This window comes from Antechinus flavipes, chromosome 3 (genome assembly GCF_016432865.1).
Source record: "Antechinus flavipes isolate AdamAnt ecotype Samford, QLD, Australia chromosome 3, AdamAnt_v2, whole genome shotgun sequence".
NCBI classification, from domain to species: Eukaryota; Metazoa; Chordata; class Mammalia; order Dasyuromorphia; family Dasyuridae; genus Antechinus; species Antechinus flavipes.
The window spans coordinates 566,599,058-566,622,504 of record NC_067400.1 but is presented as its reverse complement, the minus strand read 5'-3'; the positions used below and the strand labels follow the sequence as shown (position 1 = coordinate 566,622,504).

Sequence of the window (23,447 nt, the reverse complement as noted above, 5' to 3'; positions counted from 1 at the left end):
AGCAATTCCAATAGACTTTGGACAGAAAATACCAGAAAAAGATCTAAGGAGAATGAATTTAAATCAACACATAAAAAAAAAGTTTCACTACCAAAAGGTGATGAGTTCTCTAGGCCACAAGTCAGGAAATTCCTGATAATCGGTTTGTGATCAATACTGGTAGAAGAGTATTCACAGTGATGAAATTGTGGATTTTCTAAAGTCCTAAATGTAGGTTTAGACTACAAGGCTATATATTACAGGATATATTGTATTATGACCATATATGCCATTACCCTACCAGGGACTTTCTAGGCTACTTTCTGGAAGCCTTTATCTTTACCATGTGAAAGAATGCACAAAATCATCCTGAAAAACAGGACAATTCAACTCCAAAAACATTAATGTTCTTATTCTTTTCAAGACATTTACCAAATCAGTCAACCAGCATTTATTAAGTATCTACTCTGTATAGGCTAGGATACAAAGAAAGCTAAAACACTCCTAGATCTCTAGGTGCCACAATATAGCATCAGGAAACAACAGAAACAACTCTGTACAAACAAGCTAAGACAGAAGAACTGGAGAGAATGAGCAGAAGGAAGGTACTAGCATTGAGGAGGATTTGGAAAGGCTTGTTGCAGAAGCTAAGATTTTAGGCAATACCTGAAGGGAGCCAGGGGAGCCAGGAGGTAGAGAGGAAGAAGAGAATGCCTGGGAGAGTTTAGGAAAACCAGTGAAACCTTTGACGTGAAGAGTCTTGTGTGAGCAATACCTAGGAGGCTGATGGCACTGGAACACCAAGTATGTGGAGGGGAGTGAGGGACAAGAAGGCTGGAAAGGAAGACAGGGGCCAGGGTATAAAGGACTTGTAAGCCAAAGGAAGGATGTTTTATTTGAGAAGGAAAAATGGAGCCACCTGCACTGACTGAGTAGGGAGATGACAAGACCAGAATTGCACTTTAGGAAGATCACTCTGACAGGAAATAGAGGATGAAGTAGAGTGGTAGTCTTGTGGCAAACAAACCCACTAGCGGTTAAGGCAAGGGTCTAGGTATAAGGTCATCTGGACCTACACCAAGGTGACTGCAGTTTCAGAGGACTACAAGTCTCTGAATATAAAGATATATTCAAGAGATATGACAAAGTACAAATGATACAACTTGACAACTGATTAGACATGGGAGGTAAGAGATGAAGGAATCAAAGATGATATTTAGATGGCAAAACTAAGGAAGTCAACAGTAATAAACAAATTAGAAAGAAGGGAGAGTTTGGAGGAAAGATAGGTCTGAGCTGGACAAATAAAACTGAAAATCATCTAAAAAGAGATGCTAACAACCCCCGGCCTCCTGGGCCCACAGTTAACCTGGATAAAGAACCATCAAAAGAAGAGAAAAAGAGCTGTTGGATAGGGAGAATGCACAGCAGAGGAGTGCCAGGAAGATTGAGAGGGTCAGAAGCTGCAGGAAGGCCGAGCAGGGCCAGAGTCGAAAAGAAGCCGTTAGAGTTGACAACTGAGATGACTGGTAACTGGAGCAGTGCTATCAATGAGCAGACAAACTGCAGATGGCCCTCTAAAGAGGAACAAGACCTGGAATAAGGGCCAACAGAGATGGACATATGACTGCAGGCACTGCTCACTCCCACCTCCTGAACTTCTCTATGCTGCTCTCTTTGTTGGAATGTCCTACAGTCCTTTTACCACATGACCCATCACTACCTATCCTCTTGGGCTACTTTATGAATGCTTCAACCAATCAATGCTTAGGCATGATTTCTCATGTGAAAATTATATCTCCTCAATTATATGATAAATATCTTAAAGATTGGAACCACTTTCAGTATTTGTTTCTCTCACAATACTGAACATAAAGCAGAAATTCAACAGATATCTGTTGCACAGTAAGTACTGAAGTGAGCAGGGTTCAAATTCTCTCAGAAATATTATACTATATTCTTTTTTTAAAATAAATTTTAAATTAAAAAAAAAGTTTAAAAATTCTAAAATACTCCTTTGAGGTGCTCCAAATCACTATTGATCAGAGAAATGCAAATTAAGACAACTTTGAGATACCACTACAGACCTCTCAGATTGGCTAAGATGACAGGAAAAGATAATGATGAATGTTGGAGGGGATGTGGGAAAACTGGGACAGTAAAACATTGTTGGTGAAATTGGGAACAGATCCAACCATTCTGGAGAGCAATTTGGAGATATGCTCAAGAAGTTTTCAAACTGCATATCCTTTGATCCAGCAGTGTTTCAACTGGGCTTATATCCCAAAGACATCACAAAGAAGGGAAAGGGACCTACATGTGCAAAAATGTTTGTAGCGGCCCTTTCTAGAAACTGGAAACTGAGTGGATGCCCATCAGTTGAAGAATGGCTGAATAAATTACAGTATATGAATGTTATGGAATACTATTGTTCTGCAAGAAATGACCATCAGGAAAACTTCAGAAAGGCCTGGAGAGACTTACATGAAGTGATGCTGAGTGAAATGAGCAGAACCAGGAGATCATTATATACTTCAACAACAATACTATATGATGACCAATTCTGATGGACGTGGCTCTCTTCAACAATGAGATGATTCAGGACAGTTCCAATTGTTCAATAATGAAGAAAGCCATCTACACCCAGGGAGAGGACTGTGGGAACAGAGTGTGGAAAAACAACATAGCATTTCCACTCTTTCTGTTATTGTTTGCTTGCTTTTTTGTTTTCTTTCTCGGTTTTTCTTTCTTTCTATATCCAATTTTTCTTGTGTAGCAAGATAACTATATAAATGTGTATATATATACTGGATTTAACATGTACTTTAACATATTTAACATGCATGGGACTACCTGCCATCTAGGGGAGGAGGTGAGAGGAAAAGAGAAAAAGTTGGAACAGAAGGTCTTGCAAGGTCAATGTTGAAAAATTACCCATGCATATGTTTTGTAAATAAAAAGCTATTAAAAAAATATTCCTTTGAGTTTCAAATTCTTTCCCTTCTTCCTACCTTTTCCCCACTCACTGAGAAACCAAGCAATATGATGCTCATTATGCATGTGAAGAACAAATTCTTTCAGCAAGGCAATCCTTAAGGAAGGATATAGTGTGACAATTTGCCCTTTGACGGAACAACTGCAAAATGTTAGTCGTGGTGTGATCTTGAAAAGCAAAGTAGTGACAGGCAATGTGGCAAGAGATAAGGACACAAGACAAAGCAGCTCCTGCCCAGGAGGAGCAAACCTAGCTCCTCTCCCTCTCCTCTCCCCCCCTCCCCAAAACAGATACAAGATAATGGGGGAAACGGGGGGAGGTTCCATAACAACTGACCATACCAGCTAGAGAATCAGGAAAGGCTTCATGCATCAAGAACTTGCGCTGAACCTTGGGGGAAGAGAGACTTTAAGAGGTAAAGGCAACGCCGGGATATGATCCATGCACAGAGTCCAGCTGGTATACCATGTATGAGACACAGTGAAAAGGCTAACTGGGCTGTATCATAAGTGCATGTGAAAGGGTGTGAGGGGGTCAGTTTGGATGGGTCTTTAGATGATAGTCACAGGAAGATGACTGACAGATGGCTACCCACTATACAGAGTACACTGGTATACTACACCGAGCCTTGACATCCCAAAGATGAGAGGATCACAGATATAGAGCTTTGCTACCAGAGTCCAATTCTCTCACTGTAGAAATGAGAAAATTGAAGCCCAGAGAAATTAAGCAAATACCCAGCTCGTAAGTCTGAATAGGATGTGAAGTCTTCCACCCACCCCAGCCTCTGGCTGCTCTGCCCACACTAGCGCTCATGCTCTCAGTTCTCTCTCCGGTGACTTTGTGAAGTTCCAGGGCAGTCCAAGGTTTCATCAGCAGGCAAGTCAGTGAAGCGTTACCTTGCCACTCTTTCCATGTGAAGGACAGAAACCGGCACAAAATATGCTACGCTTATTGTGTTAAATGGCAGCCTCTCTGGACCTCAGTTTTTCTTCTATACAATGAGGATAACAATATCTATATTCCCTTCCTTAGGGAATTATTTTGAGAATCAAATGATATATTTTCTTATTGTTGGAAACTGAGGGAGTATGACACAAGAGAAAGAGATTTTAGGATCAAAAGACTGGTTTGAATCATGATGTCAACACTAACAGTTGTAGGGTTTAGCAAGTTAATACTAATTTAAGATGTAATTTCTTCATCTGTAAAATGGGAATTAAAAAAGCTTCTACTAACTATTTTACAGTGATATAATGAAAATGTCTTGGACATACTTACTTCCTAACAACACTTCCTAACTAACATTCTTAGAAAACACAAGTTTCCAAATTTCAGCACTTAACTGTAAAAACAAATACTGCACTTTCCTTCACACACATCTTAGAACATTAATAACAAGGCTCAAAGCCAGAACTTCTTACCCTCAGTAAAGCCTTACCTTCTACAACATACACTTTGGTCAGAGGAAAGTCAATATTCTTTGCCATCACTTCAATTTCTTCTTTAAGGGTTCCTTCAGGCAAAGGAATGAATTTATCAAACAAAGGGGCGATGTAGTCAGCATAGATGGTGACAAGTACCTGAAATGTAAAAGTGAGAACAATCTCTAAGAAGTTTCCTGAAGGAAGAGCATGGACAGGTTTATAAAGTGTGCCTAGGTACCCAGAAATGATCTGGGTTTTGGCACAGCTCCCTGGTCCCTCTGACCAGAGTTCTGTGACAAATGTACCCCCTATCTCTCCCTCCTACCAACTGCTCCAAGCCAATCTTCTCACACAATCCGAGGACTTTCCTTAATGGACAAGTCTGATCACTTTCCTCCTCTCCCAAAAATCTGCTTAACAAAGTGTAAGCTCCCAGAACCTGATCTCCTCCAATTTCCCTTCCTACTTTCCTCTCATACTTTGATAATGGCTTCTTCCATCTCTGGGCTTCTGCTTAGTTTACTGCCATACATGCAAGGGCTTGCCTCCCATTCCAATCTGATGAAGCTCCTTCTTCCCTTCAAGACCTACCTCATGAGTATCTTTCTCCATGAAGTGATCTTTCTAGCCTAAAGAAAAAGAATCTTTGTCTTCTTACAGTTTCCATTATACTTTGTGCCATAAAACTTAACTGAATAAATTTTAAGTGCCTTCCTACTTAATATACTAGCTAAAAGTATGACCAAAAAAAAATTAGTTCCTGTTCTTAAAGAGCTTGCAAAGGGGAGCAAGGAAGAGAATCTATATGTACACAAATGAGTAAAAGACAAGGGAATCTGAGGGAGAGAGAGAACACTAAAACCTGGGGTAAATAGATTGATTAGAGAAAACTTCACAGAGAATTGGGCTCTTAAGGGAAACTGATTCTGAGGAGAAGAGTTGAGAAGAAATTATATTCTAGACAAAGGAGGAATTGTTCATGAAAAGGCAAATAAGTAGAGATGGAATGAATTTAGGAAATGATTATCTAGTTCGGTTGGAATGTAGACTTAGCAAAGAATGGCAAAGGAAATCAAGATAGCAAAGCAGGAAGGAATCGAACTACTGAGGATCCTAATTGCTAAGCAAATTGTTTTTCTCAACAATGAGGAGTAACTGAAAGGTTCTGAAGCTTAGAGGAAAGGATAGTTGAACAGCTATATGTAGGGACAGATTGAAGAAGGGAGAAAATGGAATTAGGGACACCAAGCAGGAGGCCATTGCAATAAACCAGACTAGAGATGATAAAGGCTGGAACCAGAGTGATAGTTACTTGAGTAAAGAAAAGGGGATCACAATAGACTTGTGATGTAGAGAGAGCAATCTGTATCCAGAAAGAGGACTGTGGGGACTAAATGTTGAACCCAGCATAATTATTTTCATCTTTTTTTTTTTTTTTTGGGGGGGGGGGCACTTGCTTTTTTCCTTTCTCATTTTTTTTCTTTTTGATCTGTTTTTCTGGTGCAACATGATAAATGTAGAAATGTATATAGAAGAACTATACATGTTTAACATATATTGGAAGGGAGAAAAGTTTGGAACAAGGTTTTGCGAGGGCAAGTGTTGAAAACTATCTGCATATATTTTGAAAATAAAAAGCTATTATTAAGGGGAAAAAAAGGGATCATTACAGAGGTACAGACTAGATTAAACTCAAAAATTGATTAGACATGGGGCAAGGAAGAAGAAAAAAAATCAGAGATGACTCTAAGGTTATGAACAGAAAAGATAGGAGTGGCTTTAACAGAAAAATGAAGGTTGGGAAGAAAGTTGAATTTTAGAGGTTAAGAAATGAATTTGGAAACACTGCATTTGAGAAGCCTCTAGTATATTCCACCAGAGTTCTGGTACTATAACTTATAGGTATGTGCCCTTCCCATAATCAGACTGTAAATTCCTATACAATAATATATTTACAACTAAATTTTTATCTTCAGTCCCTATCCCTGTAAATATAGTAAGTACTTAATGAATGATTCATAATACATTATCAGAATAGGAAGGCAATTTGGAAATCAAGTCCAACCTCCAACTTTACAAATGGGGAATCTGAAACTCCAAGGGTCAAAGGATTTACTAAAGATAAGAAGTCATAAATAAGAGTCAGGCTGTTAAAGTAGGTGTTCTCATTCCTTACTCTTTCTATCCGAAATGAAATGTATTTTTCAGATGTCCCAGACTTCCTTCTTGGCACTTTGACTACAAAGAAACCCAAATGAATAAATGATATACTATCCTCCTTAGAGTTCAAGTAGCCAAAAAAAATTCTGCCCAAGAGCAAGTTATTTTATCAGATAAATTATCAGTTAATTTATAACTGATTATAAATATTAGTTATTTAATCAGTTATTTCACCTTTTCTTGACAAAAATACAATAAATACTTGCAAGTGCAACCATGGTTCTGACATCCCTGCAACTATTTTTTAGGTAAGTAAATGAGTACAATGTCCTACCATGTAAATATATGACACTCACAATGAAATATTGTATTAGATTACTGTATTTGAGATAGGTAAAAAAATTAATATGGAACCAACAATCATTGAAATGTGTTCTTTGTTTTTTAATACTTGAAAAAGTGGATCACTGGTTCCAAGGAAACTAGAAACCTTTACAAGGAACTCCTGGTCAAGTGTCTTGCTGGTCTGTCTCCTGGTGCTATTGCTCCCCATATTACAAATGTGTCATAGGGTTTGAAGAGGACTTCAAGCTGAGATTAAAAGAAGTTGGGGATTCTATGAGGTTTGAGGTGCACAGGAGAAAGGATACTGAATTCAGGGAAGGGCTAGCTAGCAGTCTAATAGGACTGCAATGATGAGTATGTGGAAGGGAATAATATGAAACATCTAGAAAGGTGAGAGCCAGACAATATATGGTTTTAAATGCCAAGCAGAGTAGTTTATGTTTCAACCCAGAGGAAATAAGGATGCTGGCCACATTCAGCCAATCTGGTGAATCCACTATATTTATTAGGATTCATGGGGACAATATTAAAACTGCTCCAAAATTAAGATGAGATCTCTCATCTTATAGCTTTATAGTTCTTTAGTGATTAGTCTGGGTGGGACTATTGCAGCCCAGTGGTAATCACAACAGTAACAATAAAGCAGGGACATAGTTGGTCTCTAGGGTAAATCAGTCTGGAATAGAGAGGGAAAGTGCAATGTGCAAAAGCCAAGAGATGGACCACAATGTGTGCCAAAAACAGGCTGCCATCCAGGGCATATGGCAGAGTCTTACAATGAATCAGGAATCCAGCAGTTAGCAGTAGCCCTGAGATATTTTCTGCAAGCAGTCTACTTTTACATGTGACCACCCTATACCTGACTATGGTCTCCTAATGAGAGCCCAAGCAGAAGCTGAAATGCATTATGTGTTCACTTAATCACGGGCCAGTCTAGACTTTGGAGATCATATTTCCAGTGTGTCACTGAACTTTATAGTATTTTAGTCAAAGGAAGCTCATAAGTATTTACTTATGTATGTTAAATGTTTTTTTTTTTTATTTTTTGTTTATATATATAAATATTATAAATGTTTTTAGCAATGCTCAAGACTATCTATTATAAAGACTAGTTTAGGGCTACCACTGTTTTCAGATTTAACCATACCTTAAACAAGCACTGGTTGTGCAAAATCTCAGTACCATACAGAAACATCTTTCCTATCTCTCTAGTACTGCAGATGTTTCCAAGCCTGATGATGGAGAAGTGCACAGTGGAAAGGGAAAGAGAAAACAAGTGATTCTCTATTATATTCTCCCCCTTCAATCACACAATACCTTGCCAGGAACTTGGGGAAGGAGTATAGGCTACAGAAATCCTAAGGATAATCTGGCTGAGGAGATGAGAACCATATTTCAAGTAAAGCAATACAAGAATACTGAGAGCAGCAAGACTCAGTGGAAAAAAACAACAGATTCAAGAGTCACAAATCCAAGGTTTAAAAATCTAGCTCTGCCACCGAAGAGCTGTGTGGGAAAAGCTCTCTGCTTCCCTATCTGCTCTTCTTCACCTATAAAATGAAGAGCTTGAACGAAATGGCCTCTACAGTCTCTTAATTTTTATAAAGTATCAGGAAGCCATCATTATAATGGCTAAAGTCACTTCCACGGCTCTAATATTTCATGACTCTAAATAAAAATGATTTAACAATAGACGTCATATTGCAGTTGCAATTACATGCGACAGAAGGATGTTTCACAGCAGGAAGGAAGGCTTCATGGGGGAAACTTTCATGGTGTATTGGAGAATAAGAAGTAGGTCAGTTCAACTGAAACAGACTAGATGAAGGGTACTAGTGAGAAAGTAGGCTGCAAAGAGTGTGATTGGGTGGTCATATGGATGCATGTGAAAGCTATCTTGATGGATATGTGCTGGCTACTTCTGTGCTCTTCTCCCCCATCCTCCTGTCCATTCCTCAGCCTATCTCAGGTTCTAGGTACAGAAAGCCTGAAGTGATCTTCTACCTCACTACTTACTTATGCCGTACTCCTGTCCAAACTGGCTTTTCTTTTTATCACTCAACTAAAAGAGCTTTCCCTGAAGTCACCCAAGATCTCTTAGTTGCCAAATCTAAATAGCCATATTCTCGGTCCTCTTCCTCTCTATTCAGCATCTGACACTTAACGACTCTTTCTTGTTGTTACTTTGCCCTCCCTCAAATTCTACATGACTTTTTTTTTTACTGGCTTGTCCTCCTAGCTAGAAAAAAAAAAAAGACCTAACAGCAAAAGTTAACAGAAAGTTTTTAAAATTCTAAGATGAGTTGTGGTAATCTTAGTGTTATATACAAACATGAGTTAAGAGGGCTATTTAATAAATCTTATTAATAATAATATTATTTATTATATATTATATGATAATAATAATAATAAATAAGATTAACAAATCTTAACTATTCCTTAAGAGGTGTCATCTTTTGCAATATGGCTGATATGGAAATATGTTTTGCAAGACTACACATGTATAATCTATATCAAGGTGCTTCCCTTCTCAAATAGGGGGGAAGGAATTTGAAACTCAAAAATAATTTTTAAAAAAATTATTTTTACACACAGTTGAGAAAAAATAAAAACATTATTTAAAAAAATAATTTATTAGGAGGAGAGCTGAAGTAAAACTTGAAGCACCATTCCCCCCTCACCCCACAGTTACAGGTGTTTACATTAATACTTCTTGTTTAAAAAAAAAGAGCCAACAAAAAAGAATTCCACCATAGAAATTTACTATGGAGACAGGGAAGACTGGGGTTCATCTTCAGAGGAGGACTCTGAAGTAAAAAAAGCTTCTATCCCAAAGAAATGGCTTTCTGCCCAGAGAATTCATAGAAGAACTCAAAAATCAAATGAGACATTGACCAAAAAAAAAAAAATTCAAGAAAAAGAAGAAGATTATGGGGGAAAAAAGGTTAGCCAACTAGAAAAGGAGATACAAAGATACAAAGTCTCAAAGATGAAAATAACTCTTTGAAAATTAGAATCTGGCAAGGAGAAGCGAAACATCCTACAAGAAAAACAACAAATCTGGAGAACAGACCAAGAAGAAAAAACATAAGAATAATTGGACTGACTGAAAGTTGTGACCAAAAAAAGAACCATGACACAATAATGCAAGAAATAATTCAAGAAAATTGTCCTGGAGATAGAACATGAGGGGAAAGTAGAAATAGGAAAAAAAAAAAATCAATCAATCACCACCTCAACACGATCCTTTGTGGAAAACACATAGGAATATTATTGCCAAATTTCAAAACCACCAGATCAAAAAGAAAATTTTGCAAGAAAGAAAGAAAAAAAACCCAATTCAAATATACTGGAGCTATAATTAGAATTATACAGGACTTAGCAGCAGCCACAATAAAAGACCACAGGAACTAGAATCAAATCTAGCGACCATCAAAAGAACAAGGCCTGCAATCAAAAATGTCATACTCAGCAAAATTATCTATAATACTGAATGAGGAAAAAAATGGACATTCAACAAAAGTACAGATTTTCAAGACTTTCTATCAATCAAACCTGAACTTAATAGAAAATTTGAAATATAAGAGCCAATATCAAAGATTAATTCAAGGAATTCAACATGGACAAATTGTTTTATGGTGCTTTATATGGGAAATGTATACTATATGTTTAAGACTGACATCAACAATAGGATAGCTCAAAAGAAAGAATGGGGCAGAGTTAAGGTAAAAATAGTAATTGTGTTCTACAAATGAGTACTAAAGAAGAATAGACAGAGGCACTGTGGGAGGGTGGGGGGAAGGGCTTGTAGTACGGAAAAACTACTCACATTGGGAATGAATTAAAAAGGCAACATTACATATACACGATGAAGAAATAAGTGAGGAAAAATGGGTGGACAAAGAAGCAAAGAGTGAAGGAAGAAGACAAGAGAAGGATCCATGAGTGGCAAGAGATTAAGTAATAGCAAGGCAAATTAAGGAGCAGAATTAAAGTAATGAGTCAGCAGGGATAGGAAAAATATGTGTGTGTATAGGGGATGGGGGTGGGGTATATATGTGTATGTACATATATATCTATATAGATAGATATAAATAAATCCTTTAATTACATTCTACTTGGGGGCACAGGAGAAAGGGGAAATGAAAGAGGGGAAAAAAAGAATGAAGTAAAAAATAGACACACAAGCAGAGAAACAAAACAGCAATATGCAAGAAGTAAAGAAAAGATGGACACTCATGAATAAAATTTCTTCTATTAATATATATACTTTCTTGGCCTAGTAATTTGTTGTCATATATTTTGAATCTTCCCTGATGTTCTGCTGGGCACATGACAATGTTTTCTTTTATTCCATTTTGTTTTGTATTCTTTTTTTTTAATTGTTTTTTTAAATAAAAACAAACAAAATCTTTTTTAGGCTTTAAAAAAATAATAATCCACTAATAAAATACTTTTAAAAAAGCAAGTTGTACATAGTAAATATTTGTAATTGCATATATAGAAATGTTATCTCTAGGAAGTACTTGTCAAATTCAGAATAAAATATAAAACTTTAATTTTTTTTAATGCAATCACATTAAATATTACTCTCAAAATAAAGAGAAACTTTACTCACCAAAGAAACAATTAATGTGAACAGCCAGGCATAGATGAAAAAATAGTCACCTCCAATTTTAATGATATAAAGCAGAAGTGAAGAAACAGGCAATAAAATACATTGAGTCACAATAAATTTCTTGACAGAATCTTTCATGAAGAATCCAAAAGTCTAAAAAAAAGAAATGACAAAAAGCTGTTACTTTAAATAGCCAACTGAGTACAACCATTTGTTTAAAATATTGCCAATAACTTTTCCACTCAAGTCCTACTCCAATGACTCCCTGAATTGTTAAAATAGCCCTAAGTTTTTAATTAAGACCATGACAGGAAAACACAAGTTCTGGAAGGTCCTACCAACCGGAGAAGCTTCTGGCCTAAAGGAGAACCACCCTTGTCTGAGGAATAGTCTAACTTAGAGCACAATGTAGGCCATCAGAGGCTAAATATTTCTTCCAATAGAACGTCTTAAAATTTTCTACAAGTAATGCCCATACCCCTGAAATCCAGAATCAATGAAATACATTAAAAAAAAAAAAAATTAGATACAATGATCTTGCTTTACTCTAAAGCTAAGTACCCGCAACCTCCTGGGTAGTAATCCCTTTTCTCTTTATAAATATCACTAACTAGAATGACTGTAATTAAAGGTGACCTTTTTTAAAACATGGAAGGAAGAAGCCTTGGGATTCAGTTCTGAATGTTCCTTCCTTCCTGAGGTCACTTCTTTATTTGTAGTGGTGTTATAAGAGGGGATGCCACCTCAACAGTTCTGGGGTGTAGACTCATTAACCAATAATAAAACTCAAAGAGGGCTAGTTCTAGAGCCCAGCTCCTTAAACTGTGGTTTATTATGATTTATTTGTTATCAGTAAATGTCTGATTTATATATCTATTTTATATACCTATCCAACTTTTGTCCCTCACACCTTTAAAAGAACTAGTTTGAAATTCATCACCTGAGAAATATTTGTATTACAATTAATATAATTATTTGTATTAATACAAAAAGTTCTTACAGAAAAAAAATCAGAAAACTTCACTGTCTGTTTCACCAACTATGCATTTTTCTCAAAACATTGAAGTAAATAGAAGTGACATGAATAAGTTAAGTAATGGATGTATATAAGCAAAAGTAGAAGCCCCTGGCATGACAGAATGAGAAAAAAAGTCATCTTCACATGACAACGAATAGTGTCAGTGCATTCTACAATACCTGTTGATTGAAACCATGCTTTTCTTCAATGACAAATGTATTGTAAATACTCCAAGGCAAGCCAGTGAGGGCACTGAAGAGTGTGGCCAAAAACAGGAACATCAAGGAATGAGTGATCTAAAGACAATATGAAAAGACATATTATTTATTTCTACAAAGTAACATCAAAGTTGCCCTCGTCTCAGAAAACAAGATGGTCTTTTTCTCCTTGCTATAGTTCAATCGCTTCACTTCTGTTCTCAAGTCTAAACCCTCCCTTCTCCTTTGGGAATTTTCTGCAACAATCATTTCCAGTCCCTGCTAAATGCAGTCTCTCCTACCCTTTGGCTCTCTCTTTGATGCTCTCCTCAGTTCTCAAACTTTCCTTGACCTTCTTATCTCTTCACACCACTTCTATATATTTCTCCACTCTTTCAAAGCTAAAATTCCAGGGGAAAAAACAAACCAAACCACAATCTACTCCTTCTGCCATTTCCCTAATCATTTTGCTTCTTATAGATCCTTTGCAACTTTTCTTCCTACTCTATTCCAAAAAGGTCACCAAATATTACCTAAATCCTATGCTCATTCTGCCCTCATTTTCCATTAACTTTTCTGCAATCTTTAATACCTCCTTCTCCAGGAGAGGTTTTCCTCCCCAGATTTCTCTCTTCTCTTTCTCCACTGACTGGTCTTCTTAGTATCTTTTGCTAGTTCATCTTCCTTTTGCTACTACCTGAGAGAGGATGTCTCCCAAGGCTCTGGTCCAGGCCCCATTCTTTTTCTCTGCATGCTCTAATCTTTTCCATGGTTCAACAACACTTCTACACAAAGAAGTCCAAATCTAACTATGTGCCCTTCAATTTTCCTTAGTGTAAATCTTTCATTTTAAATTGTCTGCTGTGTACTTACATCTTTATATCCTACTGTCACTCCATGTTCCTATTCTCTGCTAAGTGAGTAACTTTCTCCAATTCCCTGTTTCTACTGACAGGAATATGGTCCTTGCTACTGGTTTCCAAGGGACAAAACCTTGGAGTCATTTCCTCAACAATCTGCTTCCACCATCCAATCAGTTGCTAAATACAAGTAATTTTACCTCCGTAATACCTCCTATACATGTCCCCTTCTTTCCACTTACTCATAGCTCTCTCACTCTTGTTCAGGCCTCCACTGCTTTTCTCTTAAGTTCTTATCAAAGCCTCCTCCACGCCTGGAAGCCTGCCCTCCCCCATCTTTTCCCTTCAGAATCCTCTTCCTACAGTTCAGAACTGAGATAGGTTGGAGATAAAGATATAGGAGGTAATACAGTAAAGCCAGTTATAGTAAAAGGAAGTGGATGAGATTGTCAGAGTGGAAAGAAAAGAACTGAGGGCAGAGCTTCACACCTGGGAGAGGCAAAGAAGAAAAGAAATTGGCAAAGGGGGCTGAAAAGAGTAGTCCAGAGTCGGAAAAGCAAACTCAAGAGGCAACAAGAATGAGGTGGTCACTAATACAGGTGAGGAATGTAAGTTTAAAAAGGAAGCTCGCTCTCTCTGAGACTAAAGGAGGGACACGCAGACTCAAGGTCTGGTTACAGCTGTGTCCCTAACCTGGCATGCCAACAGGGTAGCAAAGCGCTTCCATGGCATTGCCACATTCTCTACACAGCAGCCAGCCCACATACCCACAGCCACTGGGTGTTAGTGGATAGAGCACTGAGAATCAGAAAGACCTAAGTTCAAATCCAGCCCCAGACTGCTCAGGAACTAGGTGGGTAACTTTGGACAAATCATGTATCCTTTGAATGCCTCAGCCACTCCCTGTGAAAGGGGGATAACAATAGCACCTATCTCGCATGGTTGTTGTGAGGATCAAATGTGATAATATTTATAAAATGCCTGGCAATTTACATAGTAGGTACTTAATAAATCCTTGTTAAATATTTATTTCTCTAGCAGCAGCAGGAGAATTTTTTTTCTAATTTTGATCCCTGAGATGCAAAAATGTGTGTGTACAAATGTGTTTTTATACACACACAAACACACACACATGCACATATATATACAGACATACACATGCATAGATATACATTTGCTTCACAAATAAAGAGGGCTCCTTCTGAAAATGTGTACTTGCAGTACTAATAAAGCCTATTTCAACATGCCTCAATACAAGTTAGCTTAAGATAAACAAGAGTTAAAGATAATTAATTAAGAAAGTGATTTTTTTTAAAAAGTGATCAATGAACCTCATTACTTAAGAGGTCACTTTACCTAAGATCTTGCTGCAGTAGTCCTGTCCTGGACAGAGGGACGCACATATACACTAGCTCATATTAAGTAATGCAAATGCACACCCTCTTCCATCTGAAAAGATCCCTTTTAATTCTGTCAACAAAAACTGCACATCTTATTGCTTTTTCTAATATCCTGTCTTGCTATAAAAACCTTTGTTTCTGCAACTGTGACCTTACTAAGAGAAGAGGCAGTTCCCCAGATGTTATTTCTATCAATTACTACTTAAAATAGAAATGTGAAACATTACTGTCAGTAGCCCTCTCTTATTAAAAGCCTAAGTATATTAGCAAGGGAACAGGTATTTTAAATCCTCTTCCTCTGTTAAAATATTTCTGCTCTTCCTTTCTGAGAAAGTGGCTTGAAGATACCTATTTAGGGAAGATTAAAAAAAAAAAAAAAAAAACCAACTGCTCCCAACTTTGCCCACAAGAATGTCTTCAGGGTTAGTTCTTTGTTTTACAAAAATAAGATGACATTATAAACTCAGCATTTGTATTATACTGGAAATATGAATATTATCACTATTTCCTCATATCTAGGTATGCTCATATCTATATTTAAATATATATGTGTGTGCACACTATCTTTACAAAGTTAATAATGTTTTTATTCATTCCAGTCAATATATTTAATGTTTACTCCAATAGACTTGAGATGAAAAACACCACCTGCATCCAGAAAAAAGAATTGTAGAGCCTGAATGCAGATCCAAGCATACTATTTTCACCTTTTTTTGGTTTGCTTTTTCTTTGTCATGGTTTTTACCCTTTTGATTTTTTTCTTTCACAACATGACCATACATGTATAATCTATATCTGGTTGTTTGCTGTCTTGGGAGGAGGGAGAAGAAAACATCTAGAGTTTAAAATCTTACAAAAATGATTGCTGGAAACTATCTTTAAATATAATTGAAAAAATAAAATGGTATTCAAGGAAAAAAAAGAAATATTTAACATCTTAACTCGGGAGTTTTTCCTCTTCCATCCCCTATCATTGCCTTCTCTCCTAGTATAATAATTCTGATGAGATCAGGGAAAGAGTATGCATTCAGATCTGAACCCGCAGTGTTGCACAAGAATTGCTATGATAGACAGAAATTTGCCCACAATGCCAAATGAATAAACCTCTGTATTTCTTTTCTGTAGAGTTAAAACTGAATTGCAAAGTGGTTGCAGAATTATATGACTCTGATACCACTTCTGCTAAGTGGTTCAATAATCTCTTCATTCTCTTTGTCCTTGGATTCCTAAGTTCAAGTATGTCCTCTGACCCAGTCCATGAATGTCTAGCTTCTGAAAGTGACAAAGACTGATAAGAAACAGCTGCCTCTGTTGCTAATGGGACTTCCTTAGTGCCATAGGAAGGCTCCATGATACAGCAAAGGGCACTGAATTTGGAGTCTAAGGATCAGAATTCAAAACTTATGGGACAGCAGCCAAAGCACTTAGCCTTTCTGGCCCTCAGTTTCCTCAAGTGTAAGATGTGTGGGTTTGACCACATGACTGCTGAGAAGCCTTCTAGTTCTACAGCAATGACCCTGCGCTCTCATGGCTGCTGTAATCCACAAGCTGGGCTTACAAGCCCTTTGAGTCACTCCTTCCTGAATCCCAGTGTGAATCTGCAGGGGAAGATCTGCTTCTGTTCCAGGAGGTTCCTTCCTCCAAGAATTCCTCCCATTTTACTCCAGACTGAATCCCATATCCCTGCACAGCTATGGTGCAAAGCTAATTCAAACAGTTATTTCATGGCAAAATACTCTACATGCCACTATCAATCCATGCAAGGTACTAACTATAAATAATGAACAATTTAATTACCAACAAGATTTACAATAAATCTCTGCAGGTCAAGATGGGGAAAAACATTTTTTAGATGTAAGAAAAGGTACCTCATACTCTGGCCCAAAACCAGCACGCCTACACAATACTCCAGAAAAACTCCAGAGATGTGGAATTCCTCCAAAAAGAAGAATAATCTGTAAAAGAAAATATAATTTAGTTATTTTTCAAAAGCATATGAAACTATCATATTAAAAACCAATCACAGAGAGAAGATAACTTGGGCTTCCACAAAGGGAAACCCTATCTGTTGAATTCATCAAGAGAGTAAATTTACATGCAAACTAATATGAAATTAGTGGACAACACATTTAATTTTAAAGTATTTTTGATGAAGACAAATTAATCAAGTATTTATTAAACAAATACTATGTAACAGTACTATGCTAGGCACTGAGAATGGGTACAACAGACAAAACATTTCCTATTCACAAGGAGCTTACATTCTCTACACCAGGCACAGAAAACACAAAATATTATGTATCTTCCTCATATAATGCACTGTTCTCAGTGATGCAGGAGATGTTTAGCTCGGATATACTCCTGCCCCAATGGTCATTCTAATATATGACTAATATAAATACTGACCCCAATAATAAATCATATTAGATGATAGCTGCATTTAAAAAGTTTAGTGTAAGTTCTAGAAGGAAAGTTTTTTATAGAGTAGATGCATCAGGAAAGGCTTCTTATACGAGAGTAGGCTAGATAGTCCCTGAGAGTAGATAAGTTTGTGCATGAAGGTGGTGTGGTGATAATAGAGCGTAAAGTAGCGGATGAAGGAGTTGACCTCTGTGTGTGTATACATAGTATAAATTTGTCAAAAGCAGGAAATGTTTTTCTAAAGCATGCTGATACAGAGAAAAGATAGGGAAAAGTTTACCAAATAGCATATAGAAAAAAGACCCACATTAAGTGCTATTCTGGCAGTAAATCCAGAAAAATAGCACTGGGAAGAAAATATATTCAGTACTCTGACCCCACTATGGACTTTTAAGAAAGTATGAACAAATCAGATATATAAAACAGAGTAGGATAAAAAGACATCTCCAAAATATGTTTAAAATGATTACATATGTATTATATTAGATTGATTGCTATCTTGGGCAGAGGAGAAGAGAATGAGGGGAGAAAAATTTGTAACTCAAAATCTGTTGTAATACGGGAGCCATCTGCCAGTGGCTGCTGGAGATCTACCTCAGATCTGTAGAATGGATCTCTTCATGTGAGAGAACGAGGAGGAGGAAGAGGAAGAGGAAGAGGAGGAGGAGGAGGAGGAGAATACAAGGAGACTAAAAGGCCGTTGCTTGTTTGACTCTCTCCTCTTCCCTCTGTCTACAATTTATCTTATTCCTAATCTGCAATACCTGTGTCAGCAAAGGCTACCCTGCAATTCCCTCAGATGTTATGATTCACAGCTGTGGAGGCTCTCGGATAATTGACCTGCCTCTTCACCTAGGCATGGTCCTTAACAAAAATCTTACAAAAATGAATGGTGAAAATTATCTCTACATGTAATTTAAAAAATAAAATACTATTAAGTGAAAAAAAAAATTTTCTTTAAAAAGACATCTTCAAAAATAAGTGGTCTAATTTGAAATCCTCAGAAAATGTTCTGGGAAAGGGTTTATGCAGCAAAAGGTTCAAGATCACTGATGACATTCCAGGTAATATAAGCCAGAAATATGGGAATAAACTGTACAGAGACTTTTTAAGGTTATACGAGTAGGTAAGAAATGAGTTTCAGTGTGGGCAAGTACAGTGATGTGTAGTTAGAAAAAAATCCAAATTATAAAGAATGCTGTGCTCTAAAAGGCTAACAATTGTTTCTATCTCTATGGTAGTCATCCCCCCTGCCACACTCATGGATAGAGCTGTTGGGGCTATTTCAGTTGTCTCATACCAGCTCTTCCAAGACCTGATCTCTTCTCCAATCAATTAGCCCTTCATACCAAGACTAAACTAATCTTACTAATACATAAAGTTGGTCATATCTCTTGTTAATTAAAAAATCTTCAGGAGTTCTCAATTGCCTACATCTAAAAAAGTAAAGAGAACACAAAAGCAGGGCTTCATCAAGAACACAATATGTCAGAAAAACCATTATTTCCTTTTCTTAAGTGCTAGATAAGGCAAACACTGTAGCTACAGTTTATTCAAATTTTGGCAAAATAGCTCATGTTATTTTTGTAGAAAATATGTAGTAATGTGGGCTATATGACAGTACCATTAGATGGATTTGGAACTGAATGAATGGCCACCCTAAAGAGGAAGCTATTAATAGTTCCATATAAACTTTAAAAAAGATCTCTAACAGAATGCCCTGGATTCTATGCTTGGCCCTAAGCCATTTATAATTTATATCAATGACTAGGATAAAGGAATACATGGCCTTAACAAATTTTCAAATAACAAATAACATAAAACATAAAATTTAAAAAATAAAATAACAATAAACATAAAAAAAAAAAAGGATAGCTAACATACTATATGACAGGACAATAAAAATTTCTCAGTAAACCAGAAAACTAAGCTAAACCTAATCAAATGAAATTTAAAAGGAACAAGAATAAAATCTCCTGTTGGAGTATAAGAAATTTACTTCATCAGAACAAAAAGGCGAAGTCATGGTTAGAACTTTTGTCCATCTGTAAGAAATGACCAGCAGGATGAATACAGAGAGGACTGGTGAGACTTACAGGAACTAATGCTAAGTGAAATGAGCAGAACCAGGAGATCATTATATACCTCAACAATGATACTGTATGAGGATGTATTCTGATGGAAGTGGACCTCTTTGATAAAGAGAGCTAATTCAGTTTCAAGTGATCAAGGATGGACAGAAGCAGCTACACCCAAAGAAAGAACACTGGGAAATGAATATAAACTGCTTGCATTTTTGTTTTTCTTCCCGGGTTATTTCTACTTTCTGAATCCAATTCTCCCTGTGCAACAAGAGAACTGTTCGGTTCTGCACACATATATTGTATCTATGATATACTGTAACCTATTTAACATGTAAAGCACTGCTTGCCATCTGGGGGAGGGAGTGGAGGAAGGGAGGGGAAAAATTGGAACAGAAGTGAGTGCAAGGGATAATGTTGTAAAAAATTACCCTGGCATGGATGGGTTCTCTATCAATAAAAAGTTATTAAAAAAAAAAAAAAAAAACTTTTGTCCAAAAGATCTGGAGATTTTAAGGGGTTAAAAGAAAAGGCTACTAGATTTGGCAAAAGTTCACCAATAACTTTGGAGAGAGCAGTATCCATTGAATAATAAAGCTTTTGAAAATCAAGTTGAACTGAGCCCAAAGGACTATCAAATTGCAAACCTTTTGATCCAGTAGTGTTATTACTGGTCCTGTATCCCAAAAAGATGATAAAAGAAGGAAAAGGATCCACTTGTGTAAAAATGTTTGTAGCAGCTCTTTTTGTAGTGGCAAGGAACTGGAAACTGAGGGGATGTCCAACATTTCGGGAATGGCTGAATGGTATGGTATGTAAATATAATAGGATATTATTGTTCTATAAGGAACAACAGCAGGATGATTTCAGAAAGACTTATATGAAATGATGCTAAGTGAAGTGAATACAACTAAGAGAACATTGTAACAACAGTTATAACAAGAATATGCGATTATTAATTCTGATGGATGTGATTCTTTTCAACAATGAGCTGACTCAGGTCAATTCCAATAAACTTGTAATAGAGAAAACTATCTGCATCCAAAAAGAGGATCATGGGGACTGAATGTAGATCACAGCATAGCTTTTCATCTTTTTTGTTGTTTGCTTACTTTTTTTTCCTTTCTCATTTTTTTCTTTTTCACTCGATTTTTCTTATGTAGCATGATAAATATGGAAATATCTTTAGAAGAACTACACATATTTAAGCCTATATTGGACTACTTGCTGTCTAAGGGAGGGAGGGAGAAAAATTGAAACACAAAGTTTTATAATGCTGAAATCTTTAATGTATTTTGAAAATAAAAACTATTATGAAAAATTTTTTTAAAGTCAAGTTGAAGAGTTATTTAGAAAAAGAAATTAGAGAAGTAGAAATACTTAATGTAGACAACTTTTGCAAAGCATTTAGCCTAGTAAAGGAAGAGATATAGAACAACAGCTGGTAAGGAGCATGTTGAGCACCTTTAAAAATAATAATATAATAAAAATAAAAATAGTAAACAAATGAAAAAACACTTTTCTATCCATGAAAATCCTGTTATTCTCTGCAACTTCTAATACTATGTGTGAATCCAGAAGCCACATGTTAAATAAAAAAAAACAAAAAAAGTAACTAGAGAAGCTCTGTAGAACCAGAGAAATGAGGTCTATTATCAAAGAAGTAGACTAATAACTTTAAAAATCTATTAAAAAAAAAAAAGACAGAAGTGGAACTCAATCCTCTTCTTATTCTAAACTTTCATTTCTACTGGAATTACCACCATTCTTTCAGTTCTCTGGATTCTCAGCAATGCCACTGCTTTCTCTTCTTTGACTCACATATCTGATCAATTGCCAAATTTTGTCATTTCTACATTCAAATCTCCTAAATTCAGTCTCTTCTCTCCTCACACGGTGAGCACCTTAATTCAAGCCCTTATAAACTTGGGCCTAAATTCTAACAGCAGCTTCCTAATTGGTCTCCTGATTTAAAAATTTTCCTACTCATGACCAGCAGGATGAATACAGAGAGGCTTGGAGAGACCTACATGGACTGATGCTAAGTGAGATGAGCAGAACCAGGAGATCATTATACACTTCGACAACGATATTGTATGAGGATGTATTCTGATGGAAGTGGATTTCTCTGACAAAGAGACTTAACTGAGTTTCATTGGAGAAATGATGGACAGAAACAGCTACACCCAAAGAAGGAATACTGGGAAATGAATGTGAACTATTTGCATTTTTGATTTTCTTCCCGAGTTATTTTTACCTTCTGAATCCAATTCTCCCTGTGCAACAAGAGAACTGTTCGGTTCTGCAAATATGTATTGTATCTAGGATATACTGCAACATATTTAACATATATAGGACTGCTTGCCATCCTGGGGGGGGGGGGGGAGGAGGGAGGGAGGGGAAAAAAACAAAACATAAGTGATTGCAAGGGATAATGTCGTGTAAAAATTATCCTGGCATGGATTCTGTCAATACAAAGTTATTATTAAATAAAATAAAATTTTAAAAAAAATAATAATAAATAAATAAATAAAAATTAAAAAAAAAAATAAAAATTTTCCTACTCAAATACATTCTCCACATTGCTACAAAAGCAAATTTCTTTAAGCACAATTCTGACTATGTCATTCCTGTAGTCAATAAATTCCAGTGGATGCCTCTGGCTTCTAAAATGAAGTAACAACTCCTTTATCTGAATTTTAACTCCCTCCACAACCTGATTCCAATATATCTTTCCAGCCTGAAAGTCCTCCCTCCTGTACATTGAGATCTAGCCAATCCAGGCCTTGTCTCTGTTCTGACTCAACTCTCCTTACCCATACCTGAGCTATACTTGCTCCTCACCTCACCCAGGCTGTACTTCTTTGAGACTTCCCTGACTTCTCCACTAAGCATGGGAAAGCTCAGTGGTGGGAAAATGATATTTTGTACAATCCAATCAGCCTTGTTTCCTATTTGGAGCCCCAGCTTAGCTCAGTGTGTGGCATAAGGAAGATGCTTAATAAATGTTCACCGACTTCTGACTTGACTTCACAGAATGTTTTCCTTTAAGATGTATCTCAAGTACCACCCTCTATGTGAAGGCTTTCCTAATCACTACTACTGGCTATGTTTAACTAGGTCAATTTATTCAAATGTATTCTCTTTATATTGACTCTCAATATCCTTACATTAAGTCTGGTGGACTTTTCTATTAGAACAAGAGCTCTCTGCAGGGACATAATCCTTCACTCTGTCTTTATTCCCAGCTGAGTGCTTACTTTATGTTCACTGATGGTCTGACTGACCTTAGTTATCCAGTCCATGTCTTTATTTTACAGATGTGTTCAGAGCTCATTTATCTGAAGTCACACAACAAGTATATAATAGTGCTGGGATTCTTTTGATTCTAAATCCAGTGGGCAGACTGTAATCCAGGACTCTTAAAGTCATGAATTCCACAGACAATTAAGTCTTATTCCAGGAAAAATATCAAGCTGTTTGCTTGACTTAGGAGGTGAGCTAAACAAGATTGGCAGGGGGGCTCACTGTGAGCCAGTCTGACTGAAATGTGGAGAACACAGAGGTTAAGACCAGGTCAGGATCTTGACAATGATGGACATTCTAGGGTTCTGAGCAGTTGCTTCTAGGAATGAGCTCTGCAGAGCTAGTCTCCGACCCTGACCAAGGAGTGGGCTTTACTACCCACTCCTAGTCTCTCCACCTCTATATGGCACATTTCCCACCTGGAAATGAGAAGACTGACATCTGAAGCCTCTTAGCTGCTAGGTGGAACTTCCTCCTCTTGGAAGACTCCAGTCAGTTCTGACAGTTAAGATCACTCCATCAAATTTAACATTCCTGCTCTAGAAAAGTACCCACTGGGAGAGATGGAAAACAGCCTGGAAAGGGGACACACCCTTGATCTCTACAGGGGTTATTAACTCACCTCCTCATCTCACAAATA

The 23,447-nt window shown here is 36.8% G+C and overlaps 1 protein-coding gene across 1 annotated transcript in view; it reads right to left on the bottom strand.

The window, feature by feature from the left end:
• Positions 1-23,447, bottom strand: part of ZMPSTE24 (zinc metallopeptidase STE24) — a 53,734-nt gene that overhangs the window by 20,652 nt on the left and 9,635 nt on the right. Inside the window, exons 3-6 of the mRNA XM_051987774.1 lie at positions 16,868-16,954; positions 12,722-12,838; positions 11,525-11,677; positions 4,416-4,557 (exon numbers count right to left, since the gene is read on the bottom strand). Coding sequence (XP_051843734.1) covers positions 4,416-4,557; positions 11,525-11,677; positions 12,722-12,838; positions 16,868-16,954 — 499 coding nt within the window. The remainder of the gene's footprint in view (positions 1-4,415; positions 4,558-11,524; positions 11,678-12,721; positions 12,839-16,867; positions 16,955-23,447) is intronic.